Genomic DNA, 12230 nt, shown 5'->3' with positions numbered 1-12230 from the left:
TGATTCCGATCATGATGTACTCGGTTACATGACTTGATCAGATCTAGTCCTTCTATTTAGCTCGAGCGTTGTAAAATGTTCTACGTGATTGGTCTTGGTCTCTGCGATGAGAAGGACATCACCGTCCGCGGATTAGAAGCAGTCAAATCCTGTTCTCGGGTCTACCTAGAGGCCTACACGTCCATCCTGATGGTGAACAAGGACCGCCTCGTCAGTCCATCCTCAAACCATTCTTCTCTACTGCTCACATGCGCGCAAGGAAGCCTTCTACGGCAAGTCGCTCATCCTTGCAGATCGCGACATGGTAGAGCTCGAGAGCGACGAGATCCTGCGCGATGCAGCAACTGAAAACGTCGCATTTCTAGTCGTTGGCGATCCATTTGGGTGAGCCTTGCCTTGTTTTCTGTTTGCATCGGCTTATTGATTTTTGTGCAGCGCGACGACTCATACAGATTTGCTGCTCCGAGCTCGCGATCTTCAGATCCCCACTCAGATCATCCATAATGCATCTATCATCAATGCAGCGGGATGCTCGGGGCTCCAGCTCTACAATTTTGGGCAGACCGTATCCCTCGTCTTCTTTACAGACACATGGAAACCAGACTCGTTCTACGACCGCATCGCAGAGAACGCGAAGTTTGGGCTACATACCCTGGTACTTCTTGATATAAAGGTCAAGGAACAAAGCGAAGAGAATCTAGCAAGGTGCCGACATCTGTCACTTTCTTTGTCCCCTTCAGTTTCTGATCATACACTGTGAAACTTAGAGGAAGAAAAATATACGAGCCGCCACGATACATGTCCATTCTTACTGCCGTGAACCAGCTTCTCGAGATCGAAAGCATTAGAAAAGAGGGCATCCTTGATGGCGATTCGACGCTCGCTATTGCATTATCGCGCGTGGGAGGCGTGCCCTGCGGCGAAGAATCGTCAGATGATAATGACGGTGCTCAACGCATCGTGGCAGGGACTCTCTCGGATTTGCAAGCCCAACCAGAGTCTGTGTTTGGAAAACCACTTCACAGCCTCGTTATCGCTGGGAAGAAGTTGCATGAAATGGAGGCAATTTATGCAGGCGCATTTGCTGTTAATCAGGAGAACTGGAATCGGATAGCAAAGAAAATATCGTAAGGTCAAAGAATTATAGCGAACGATATATTATAGGCCTTTCTGAATTGATCGATTTTCATGATTTAGTGAGTGAACACGAAGCCACAAGGAGATGCGAACTACTGTACGGTTCCCAATTACATTCATCGAGGCTTCATCTACATGCTGGAACATTCGATAGCAACGAAACATTTTACGCATGATGCAAAACAATCGCATAAGATAAGCTTGCCAGTGGGCTGTGAAAATGAAAGCAAGATGAAACCGAAAATTCCACTGTTCCGTGTGCAGGAACTTCAAACTACATATACATTCTCCTTCTTCATCTGGTAACCATCTAGCTTGCGGAAGTACTCAAGGCGCGCTTGGCGTTCTTGGTCGTATCGCTAGGGGTCAGAGAAAACAATTATCAGCGAGAAGCAGTCATCATAAACATGGTTAGCGAACCTCGCGGGTATCATCTGACATCTCCATTAAATCCTCAAGGGGCTTTGCTTTTTCCTTGCCCTTACCCCGCTTCCCGCTCTTCAAGGGCGACTTTTGAACACCCTTTGACACAGGTTTTGCACTTCTTGATGTTGGCTTTGCCCTTGAAGCAGGCTTTGCCTTCGATGCAGGTTTCCTCCGTTTCCTCTGCTCCTCCTCGCTGTCACTATCACTCACAAGGTCCACAGCCACCCTAACCCTTCCTTTACCCCCAGCTTTCGCCGTGGCAGCTGCCCTTCGCGTAGTCGCTCTGCGCGGCAAGAGTTTCTCCAAGTTCTTGCACGCCTGCCTCGGGCTCAACGAAGAATCGTCTTTGATAGTGCGGACACGTTTGCGAGGCTTGGGTGCATCATCCTGCGCTTTCCCCTTCCCTTTTGCCTGTGCACGCGTGGCACGTTTCGGGACAGGAGTGTGCTCTTCTGCTGTCTCCTGGCGATCTGACGGTGTTTGGGGTTGTCTAATCGTCACGCTAATCTTCACAGGTGATGGACTCGATATTACATCGCTGGAGGCGGGAGTAGCGGCGTCGATATCACGTTTACGTTTTCGCGGGGTACGGAGGGGATCACGACTGCGCGTGGGTTGGTCTTGCAAAATGTCCAGACGAGGTCTAAGTAGGGCTGGCACTGCTATCTCCGAGCGGAGGGAAGCAGGGGAGGACGATGGAGTTGGAATATATGAATGTCGTAGAACGGGTGCAGGGACGGGCATAGAGGTCGATATTGGTTCGTCGAGATAGAGATCATCGATGTCTTCATCGTTTGTCGGGATTGGGACTGAGGAAGCGGCTGGGCGCGTTGGAGTAGACGTAGCGCGATTTAGCTGTGTTCTGGTACGCGTAGAATATGGTGTGGCACGTGAAGCGGTAGATTGAACGTGTGTAGGCCTCTCGCTTGGTAGACGTGCAGCGCGTCGTTCTTTCAGCACCTTCTCTGCCGCAAAAAAGCCGAATGGGTCAGAATCACCACTTCTAAGTTCCACCTCTTGCGCGCGTCGATAAAATGCGGTCATGTTGTACTCGTAAGCATTCGCATGCGACGTTGACGCGTAGTTCTGTGGTCCACATGTAGAAGTCGAGGCGAGCGGCGAGCTAGGGGGAAGTGGTGATGTTGGCTGCCAGTTTGGTGGGTCATGCGGAAATGCAAGGCTTTTTGGTTTCTTTGGTCTTCGAGGTGGTTTGAGGCTTCCAAACACGGGAACTGCTTTGATCGGAGACGGTGAAGGTGGATGAAAGAACTCATCGGTGATGTCACGAAGCGCGTCTTCATGCGAGGGCGTCCGAAGTGGATTTGTTAGGGAACGGAGTGGTGGGGGCACTATAGGAAAGTTGAACGAGTTTTCGTCGGTCTCATCCTCATAGTCCCTATCATTATCACTATTAACGTGTATGTTCTCGTCATTGTCTTGCTCGATCTCCTCATCAAAGTTGAGCAGCGCTTTCTGGACTTGAATCTCTGCAATCTCCTCGCTTTGTTGGGCCGCCTGGGCTCGTTGTCTGCGCGTTCTTGGTGGCATTGGTGAAAGTTGTGGTGTAAGAGGCGTGGGAAAGTGTAGACAATGGGATTGCACAAATGCGCGTTGGCGAGGCACGTGCATTGAGTTTCCCTTTTCAGCAACGAGTATTCACGTTCACGTTAGTCAACCGGCTGCTGGTGAGTGATCCGGGTGTGACGGAACACACAGTGTCGGAAAACCTTGACATGCGTTAACAAGGGCAGATCCGTTAGGATTTCCCGCCTCTCGTGGATTATCAATCAGACGATGGCCTAATCTCATTATTACTATTTATTCACGGAAACAATTTGTTGGGTCATTCCTAGTGTTCATATAGGTGCGAGCACAATCAGCCGAGTACACACGCTGCAATAACTCATCCTCTGATTTCACGATCTCAGGAATCTACCATGCATGTACAGATGCCCTTCTCTGCGTCCCGTACTCGAGTAGTTACCTCGATCGCTCGCTTCCCCAATCTCGGCCAGCGGTGTATGAGCGTCCGCCCATTAAAATATGAACATCTCACAAACGCACCTGGTGAATCTTCCCCACAGAAGTCAGCTCCACCGCCGCGTGAGTGATTTTTTACCTCCCATCGCTAACCCGATCTCTCATCGTACACAACAGCCCGCAAAAAGGTAACAATTGCCTCTCTGCACGCCCTCCGTCAAGAACGCACCCCGATCACTGTGCTCACAGCATATGATTATCCCACTGCACGAGCCGCTTCTACACACGGCATTGATATCACCCTCGTCGGCGACAGCTTGGCCCAGGTCTGCCTAGGCTATCCCAGCACCACTTCACTTACTCTTGATGAAATGCTTCACCACTGTCGCGCAGTCGCACGGGGAACATCCGCACCACTTCTTGTCGGAGACATGCCGTTCGGAAGCTATTACACAGGGAAAGAAGACACGATTCGAGCAGCCGTTCGCATGCTCCAAGAGGGAAATGTGGAAGCCGTGAAGCTAGAGGGAGGAAGTGAGATCGCTGCACGTGTGCAAGCCCTCACGAGTATCGGAATCCCCGTGATGGCACATGTCGGCTTGCTACCACAGCGTCACACTGCGCTTTCCGGGTACCGGGTCCAAGGGCGCACAGCGACTTCCGCAAGATCTATCCTGCACTCGGCCCTCGCCCTCGAAGAGGCAGGGGCATTCTCCATTGTTCTCGAAGCGATTCCTTCGTCTCTTGCTGCATACATCACATCGCGGTTGAAGGTGCCTACTATTGGCATCGGTGCAGGCCCTGGTTGCAGTGGACAGGTGCTCGTGTGGGACGACGTAATGGGGACATGGGCAGGACACAAGGCAAAATTCGTGAGACGGTTTGGGGATGTGAAGAGCGAGGTCGAACGAGGTGTGAAGGCGTATGCTAGTGCTGTTAGAGACGGCAGCTTCCCTCGTCACGAGAAAGAAGGTTATGCGATGGACGATGCAGAGATCGAGAAGCTGTTGGAGATGGAAAGTGATCAAGAGTGGACGTGGAATCCTCCGAAACCGACGACAACCCTTTAATGTATTCATGTAACTGTCATTAATGTCAGATCTCCGGATCCCAAGGTGTAGATACTATAATGCATTGCAAGTTAGTTCACACTGTTCAGGAAACATTCAAGAATGGGAGCTGGATCCTCGTTGAGGAATCCAAAATATTCCTCAGGGAAAAAATCAATGTATACACTGTCACCCGAGTGTGGCGGAAACAAATGGATAAAAAAGATACGAGAGGCCGTCGATGCCGAACTGGGATCAAGAGCGAATGTGACCATATCTTATTATAACGAAGTGGGAGTTAAAAACAAGTGAGGCAAGACTTATTGCTGTCCTCGACCTACAATCCGCTGGAGCGGCTGGGGCTCTTCTCCAATCCAGCACCCCTTGAGCATGATAGCCATATAGTTGAACGCCTTCGGAGAGCCGATGGCGATTTCGTCCAGAAGGCTGGCCATGGCATCCTCGACAATTTCCGGTGTACGTTGTCCATTGCTCGCTCCTCAACCCAAAAAACACTCACCTGTCCATGCATCTGCTTGATTGTTTTGGATGCATACCCGACTAACTTCTCAACAAGTTGGAAGCGGCGGATCATCGGAAGAGTGTACCCGCCTCTTCAAGATCGTGGAAGCGGATGCGCTTACAGGGTCATTCCCAGACGTAGCTGATTTTTCTTAGCCATGCCAACGCGACACTCCCGGGTGACCTGCAACTGTATTCCAAATCTTGCATCAGCACCAGCCGAACCTATTGAAAATTTTGTCAGTAAAAATGTGCGCAACTTCTGGATAGGAGGACGCACTTCTCATTATACACCCACTCTATACTCCCCGTCGCTCCAGGTCCATACCACATTATCTGTGGCAAATGTTCGTTTCGTATGAACGTCCGTCCACCCGTCCTCTCCGCAACGTCCCTTAACCCTCCTCTCAAGTTCCACACCTCCACTTTCTTTATTCCGCTTCGTCTAGCTGCCTGTTTGATCTTCGCGATCAGCCCGGGGAACGTCTCTTCACGGGCACAGAGCCGCGTGACGATCAGCGTTGGTGGGGGAGGTCTAAAGTCAATGCTCCAGCTTGCATATGTATCCGGGCTACTTGAGGACTGTACACCCCAGAATCCGCCTGCCATGGAAAGATTCGAGACCCACGTTGACCGTGGGATGTGGAACCCGCAGACACCGTTTGTTGGCAGGTACGTTACGAATGCTGTCGGGTGCTCCAACTCGTATGAAGTGTCACTCACTGGCATGTTTGCCAGCTCCTTTTTAATGCGCCTGGCATCGCGGTTCCAAAGTTCCTTCAGCTGCTCCTGCATCAACCATGTCCATCCAGTGTCATCTCCCTCCTCCATGCCCACCTCCCAAATAGTCGAAACCGCTTCCCGCGTCTCCCATCCACCCCCTTTACCCCCAGGGCCTGCCGAGTGGTAAAAATCCTCCCCGACATCACTGTATAGCCCCGAAAACAGTCCCTCACCAGACTCCGCTACCTCTTCCGGTGGTGCACCCCATGCCTCCGGAAATTTAGGAAGATTGACACGCGGGGCGATGACCCAATGCAAGAGGTGCATCATATGACCTGCGTAGCCGCGCCCGCGCTTTGTAGGGGGTGAAGACACTAGCAACAGCGTAACAAGTTACTTCGTGCACCGAGTTGGGCTCAGAGGTGGAGGAAGAGGGGTAAGCGACAAGACCCGCGCGCTTGTATCTGTATCCGTAGATGCGCATCAGATAAGTGCTCGTTCAATGAGGGCAATCGAGTCGCTTACGTCTCACAAGCACACATGAAATCAAGTGTCGTGGGGTCGTCTCGTGGCGCCAGTACCCTTCCTCACCTATTAGATCCCTCCTACCGGTAAAATAGGGTGCTCACCAGATGACCAACTTTCCCTCCTTTGCGTGATCCATACATTCCATCTCCGCCTCCCGCGCGAGGTACTCGGTGAGACTCAGAGCGCCACCCCATTGCGGCCACGTCCGGCGCCATGTCTCCTCAACCTGTGCACGAGTCGCGCGGAAAAGCGAGAGCGATGAAAGGTCTACCTTCGGTTCTACTAGTACCATTAGAGATAAACCTTGCGGCAGTGTAAGGACTGTTGATCGGGTGAGGGCACTTTGTTAGTGACAATATTGAAGATCTAGTGGGGTTGAAGCTTGTTATAAATATCTCTTATCACAATCTCACCTACGCACCTCCCGCCCCACGTAGTTTACACAGAGTTGTGAAACGACTTCTACTAATACGCGAAGCCTGGTCAGTGGTTACCGAACGGACTTTGAAAACCTCACCTAGCCTTTACTATATGTATAACGTAGTCTTCTAACTTGGCCAATTGCCCGGGCATGCGGCATGCTCCTGCAGCAGTCCTGCTGACAGCTGTCGCTCATTTTCACCTCAGGTGATACCACTCAACTGTTCCAGAAACAGTAATAAACCTAGCGGCTAACCAATGATTAATTTGAAACTTTTGACGATGCACCTACTCGTGCTTTTGCTACAGTCTCGGAGTAGCCGACAAGGTAGTATTACAGAAGGTGCGCAATAAGTAGGATAAAAGAAGAAAATACAGGATGTACTAAATCCGGATGAATCGAAAATTCCGAATCCTTCGACGCAGCATGCCAGCGAACTATGTACATAGTGGTGCTAGAGATTGAGCTGGGAGCGTTTTCTTCGAGCTTCGAATCCCGGTGGGTGACTCCCTCTCAATCCAGCACCCTTCAGCACCATAGCTGCGCGGGCAGCATCGGGGGCAAACAGGCAAAACCTAGTCACGGACATGAATCCCTGGTTGAAGATCTCCGGTGTACACTGTCCGTTGCTCGCTGCCCGCGCGAAGCTGCGCGCCTGCCAGGCTGCTCGGCCCAATGATTCTCGGTGTACCTATGTTTGTCTGCGACTGATCACCATCCTTAGGGAGTGCACACGGAACCAAGCCACTTGCAACTACCCGTCCATCAGGGCCATACTCTTGGTTGTGCTCACCGACGCATCGAGAACCGCCGCGAGACATGCTTGTCTGTCGGATGTAAGATTCCTTCAAAGCGCCTTTCTTCTTGGCAGCCCGTAAAAAGTCCTGACCTCAAAGTCAATAAAATATCTTGCACAGCAATGTCACTGCAACTTACCGTCTCGTGAGAGGCAGCAATTATCGTAGGCGCAGCATCAGCATTGCGGTTGTCCCATTTGCGGTCGCGCAACTCGATGATGTTCTACATGATGGTAGTAAGTACAACGACAAAGAAGACAGTATTTGCCACACACTTGAAGCATCGATCGGATACGGGAGCTAATATCGGGACTGTTACCCAGATCCTTCATGCGCAAGAAGTAAGCGTTCATACGTGCATGCGCTTTCGGCATATCCAGCAACTGGCCCACTGTCTCCAAGAGCTGACACAAGCTCTCAATCACCCCTTCCTCGGGGTGCTCGACATTGCTCAGCAGCTTTACTACACACTCGTGCATTATTCTCTCCCTGAGCATGTGCAGCTTGAACAGCTCGCCGATGAACTTGATCAGACCTGGACCCTGGCGCTTCGCCTTTGGCACAGCGTAACACTCATTGGAGCCAACTTCCTCCTTTGCGAACAATCCCTGCTCGAAATCCTCTTGACAATAGTGGAGGAGATGCCTCCGGAAGAGACGGCCACCCGTGATGAGCTTGCCCTTGGAATTCCTGATGCCATCGTGTTGCGTATCTGGGCTGATCTGCTTTATCATCTTCCGGCACAGGCGTGCATACATCGTGCTACAAGCACCATCACCCGTCGCCTTCTCGTACACCAGCCGGCTGACTTGGATGAGCGTCCACCCTCCCTTCTCTCTCACACTTTTGTTTGTCCAGTAGATGATCAGGTCTGAGATGAAGTCGAACCTATGCATGGTGAATTTGTCGACCAGCACTGATATTATCTCAATCATGTTGGATGAGTCGAGCTGGGCTTGCAATGCGCGGCGGCTCGTAGAAGCCCAGTCACTTGAGTCAGATTCCTGTTCCAGCGAGGACTGCCCTGCCTTATTACTATCCCCAGCCTTCTCACCACATATCCCGCTCGCACACTCCCTGTCTTCCTGCTCTTTATTTGCAGCCTCCTCATGCGAGGGGTTCAACTCGCTCTCTATCCAGTTTGTATGTGTGTCGGGAAGTGGGTTTGTTGTAGAGAAAAGGGACATGGGAACAGGTGGGCTAGGTTGATAGGGAGGAACACTGTAGTAACCCCAGGGAGGTGGTGGTTGACTACACGGGTTCATAGGAAACTTGCCGCGCGGTAAGAAGTCGGTTGAAAATCGATCAAAATGGAGCACTCACGTATCCGCCCCATGGCATAGGCGACATGGGTAACTGCAAAGGGTATTGATACGGCAGCAGGTGAGACGGCGGGGGGAAAGGTGAAAGATCCACCACGTCAAGTAGTTTACCTTCAATACCGAAGTCTCCTGCACCATCGCTAGTCTCGGAAAGGTCCACCGCGTCAGGAAGTAATTCATCTTCAATACCGAAGTTTCCCGCGTCACTGATGACAACTTCCGACTCCAGATATCCAAGTGCGGCCGGCCCCGGGAGGTGGACGGGGGCAGCTTTGCTGTGAGCAGGTTTGGTGTCAGTTGCAGTAACATGACACAGGCTCTCAGGGGATCTTGCAATGGCAGCCGGAGGGAAGCTCCTATCACTCAGGAGGTCCCTCGTACGCCCTCTTCCTTGAAAGGAGTTTCCAGGTTCTGCAACTGCTGCATCAGCCTTGTCGGGAGTCTTGACGTCGTTCGTACTGAGCATTGGGAGAAGCTCGCCCACAGCACAGTCGAATGCATTCTTAGAAGTTGGCCGATCCTCTGGAATGAACTCCCAACAGCTTTCAATGAATGCCCAAAGAGTATCGTTGATCCAAGAGTCCTCTGGGCGAGGAGGGACAAGGCCCTGACTTAGTTTCACAACGACATCAAAATCGTCCTCCAGTTCACTCCACGGAACTTTCCCAGTGGCGATCTGGACTGGTGATTTAACAGAGAGAATTAAGGAGGGGCAATACGAAGATAACTGACCTGCAATGCAACGCTGCCGAAAGAATAAATGTCGCTGCAGATTGTGGGGCTTTCGACTTCTTTTGTAATAAGTTCTGGCGCTGCCCATCTAATTGCACCCGGGACATCGCTGAATGTCCGGAGGAATGCGCTACCCTGTATGGGTCCGCGTACTGACGCGAGTCCGAAGTCTGTTATAAATGGAACGTTTCTATCTTTTCCAGTTTCGACGAGGATATTGGCCTGTGGATGCATCAGTGAAAGTCATATCCGAAATAATTCAACCGTACCCCAGTGAGATTTCCGTGGACAACAGAGGATGAATGTACTACAGACAAAAACATGTAAGGTACCGTGCGAGTCAGTCAGAATGGTACGCACGGTATTCCAGACCTGATACTACGTTTGAGATCTGCATGCAAGTACTATGTGGGAACGTCGTCAAAATCATTTCTTGCGCAGCCGACTTACCAGGGACATGCGATCATACGGTGAGAGATGGTCATGCTCCCTCAAGAAGGCATTCAGATTTACGCCAGTAATCCACGAGGAGATCAGGAAGGGTGTCGAATCACGGTAAAAGACACCGAAGATTGAGACAACATTGCAATGACGAACTTTGCGCCACTGCACAAGCTCTTGCGTCACGGCCTGGGTATACGTCGTTATTTCCGGACCATCTCACCCTAAGGCTTGAACATCACTCACTGTGTCATCCAGGGGACTTTCACTACCACTTCTAACCAGTTTTTTCATTCTTACAAGACATGTGGCCTGCAGATCAGGTATTTCCATGGCTGAAGCGACAGTTATGCTGCGCGTGGGTAATGCCTGATAATGTGTGCAATTGATTTGCCCATAGGTTTCCCTATATATGCTGCTAAAGAGAGGCTTCACAATTAGCGACGTCATAGCGGTTGATTGCCTTTTAAATTTCAAATTTTTAGCTTTTAGACATGACAATAGTTCTGTCCTGTAGGAGGTAAATCTGCGTCAATGCGAGGGAACACCTGGGAACACACACGTACGTGTACATACCGCCCTAGAGCAGAAGAAACCTGGGTGACAGGTCAGCAGCTCTAAGGTATGACGATCACGAGCGGAGGTGCATCGGAATCTCGGGAGTACTTAGTACTATCTGGATTCTGCAAAGGGTACCTAATATGCAAAATGGTCAGAGCACCTCAATATTGTACTCGACTGGCGTCGAAAAGATTCAGGCATGCAGAGTACCGAGAAATGATGTCCTGTACCAGTAGAATCAAAGTTTCTTGGAAGTTGCAGCTGCGAGTGATGAAATAGTGGTGTTTTTGCAACCTTGCTCGAACACAAATCACCCAGATCTTGAAGATCCTGCAAAGTTATTCGCAAAGTTTTACCCGGAGTACAATGAATATTCCGTAGTAGGGATACTAGAATCCAAATTCAATTTAATTTTCTTGGCACTTGCGTCGAGGTCCTACATATGGTGGTAGAACGACAGCGTGTACCAGACAGACCGCGGAAGATGTGTAAGAAATTCAGTCCCTCCTCGCTTGTATTTCGCACAAACCCAACAACCTCATCGCTGCAGAGAGTAGAAGTAAAATTGACTACCCCGGTACTGTGCTGAGGTGTGACAACCCGTGACTGGATTTTGCAGATTGGAGTGACCCTGAATTTTCTCGGGTTTCCTCCGACGCCACATTACATGGTCCTAAAAATCAGTAAAAATGAGATCTATGTAGAGGAGATATGAATCTACAATGCCACAAACTCGCGAAAGAACACGCGAAGTGGTTGAGGAGCTACAGAATTTTTGCTAATATTTTTGCAGATTGCTGAAGATGACATTAGTTCATTAATATTGTCCTTGTCACGATATCATTGATACTAAGTATCAGCGTTCTCGAAGTAGTGGTTTCAGGCCATTCAGACAATACCGGTTCAGTCTTTACTTTCGACTTTATCAAGATCTGTTGCAAACAACGCTTATTTCAATACAACACTAGAATTCAACAATCGAGGTTAACATGTTTATATATGCGCAAAGGCAGAAAGAAGATGGTTATGCATGCGCTTGTGCGCAACGCTTAGTTCTTGCAGGTGCAGCTACCGACCACACAGTTGCAGCTTTTGACAGACATTTAGAACCCTGCCATTGAAACGTAGTGCAAGAAAAGACTTACGTGGAGGTGCAGTTGCATTGCTCAGTGTTGTAGGACAACATGGTGATGATGATATGTGCGATTGTGCTGCAAGGATGTGTCAGTCGCATAATGGTTTCGTGGATGCTTCAGACAACCTACTAGTTGGGAATAGAAAGGTTTGTTGGAGGAAAAGCCTGGCAAAGGGGCTATTTTATATTGCTCACTATTGGAGCCGTGACCAGATAAGACAATGACTGCGGTCCATATTATCTCCTCCCAGGGTCATAGAAAAGATCAGCTGCTTCTCAAGCGTGATGCTGAACATGCGCCGGCTGCCGCATGAGAAAGGTCAGAACGCCACGCTAGAAATAAAACGATTGTCAATAAACCCCTGTTTAGGCTCCTTGGCCGGGGTGTTGGTATCCTGTGCAGAGGACGCAGCGCACGTGTGTGGGGTAAGGAGCGCCCGACGGATCAAGTGAGAA

General features: G+C 50.3%; 6 protein-coding genes across 6 annotated transcripts; 2 read left to right on the top strand and 4 right to left on the bottom strand.

The window, feature by feature from the left end:
* The first annotated feature begins 8 nt into the window (after positions 1 to 8).
* Positions 9 to 1194, top strand: EDB91DRAFT_1173479 (Diphthine synthase). The gene is made up of 4 exons (XM_041320293.1): positions 9 to 210; positions 260 to 384; positions 436 to 705; positions 768 to 1194. The coding sequence occupies exons 1-4, from the start codon at positions 76 to 78 to the stop codon at positions 1129 to 1131; spliced, it is 894 nt and encodes a 297-aa protein (XP_041169914.1). The 5' UTR covers positions 9 to 75; the 3' UTR covers positions 1132 to 1194.
* Positions 1195 to 3130, bottom strand: EDB91DRAFT_1173477 (uncharacterized protein). The gene is made up of 2 exons (XM_041320292.1): positions 1558 to 3130; positions 1195 to 1496 (listed from the first exon to the last, which is right to left on the bottom strand). The coding sequence occupies exons 1-2, from the start codon at positions 3109 to 3111 to the stop codon at positions 1407 to 1409; spliced, it is 1644 nt and encodes a 547-aa protein (XP_041169913.1). The 5' UTR covers positions 3112 to 3130; the 3' UTR covers positions 1195 to 1406.
* Positions 3131 to 3500: 370 nt separating this feature from the next.
* EDB91DRAFT_1255755 (ketopantoate hydroxymethyltransferase) lies at positions 3501 to 4613 on the top strand (the record flags this gene model as incomplete). Its single annotated transcript, XM_041324034.1, has 2 exons — positions 3501 to 3666; positions 3721 to 4613. The coding sequence occupies 2 exons, from the start codon at positions 3501 to 3503 to the stop codon at positions 4611 to 4613; spliced, it is 1059 nt and encodes a 352-aa protein (XP_041169912.1).
* A 710-nt stretch (positions 4614 to 5323) lies between these two features.
* On the bottom strand, positions 5324 to 6657 carry EDB91DRAFT_1255754 (uncharacterized protein; the record flags this gene model as incomplete). Its single annotated transcript, XM_041324033.1, has 5 exons — positions 5324 to 5339; positions 5395 to 6191; positions 6244 to 6301; positions 6363 to 6419; positions 6467 to 6657. The coding sequence occupies 5 exons, from the start codon at positions 6655 to 6657 to the stop codon at positions 5324 to 5326; spliced, it is 1119 nt and encodes a 372-aa protein (XP_041169911.1).
* Positions 6658 to 7575: 918 nt separating this feature from the next.
* On the bottom strand, positions 7576 to 8518 carry EDB91DRAFT_1063586 (armadillo-type protein; the record flags this gene model as incomplete). The annotated part of the gene is made up of 2 exons (XM_041314626.1): positions 7576 to 7806; positions 7859 to 8518. 2 exons carry the CDS (start codon positions 8516 to 8518, stop codon positions 7576 to 7578), a joined length of 891 nt encoding a protein of 296 aa, XP_041169910.1.
* An 892-nt stretch (positions 8519 to 9410) lies between these two features.
* Positions 9411 to 9856, bottom strand: EDB91DRAFT_1008599 (kinase-like domain-containing protein; the record flags this gene model as incomplete). The annotated part of the gene is made up of 2 exons (XM_041312366.1): positions 9411 to 9581; positions 9638 to 9856. Coding segments are annotated over 2 exons (390 nt in total), but the record flags the coding sequence as incomplete, so codon positions are not given.
* Between the last annotated feature and the right edge of the window lie 2374 nt (positions 9857 to 12230).

Source organism: Suillus paluster, assembly GCF_016628075.1.
Source record: "Suillus paluster strain FC165 chromosome Unknown EDB91scaffold_154, whole genome shotgun sequence".
NCBI classification, from domain to species: Eukaryota; Fungi; Basidiomycota; class Agaricomycetes; order Boletales; family Suillaceae; genus Suillus; species Suillus paluster.
The sequence above is the reverse complement of the archived record's forward strand: the minus strand, read 5'-3'. Positions and strand labels throughout refer to the sequence as shown.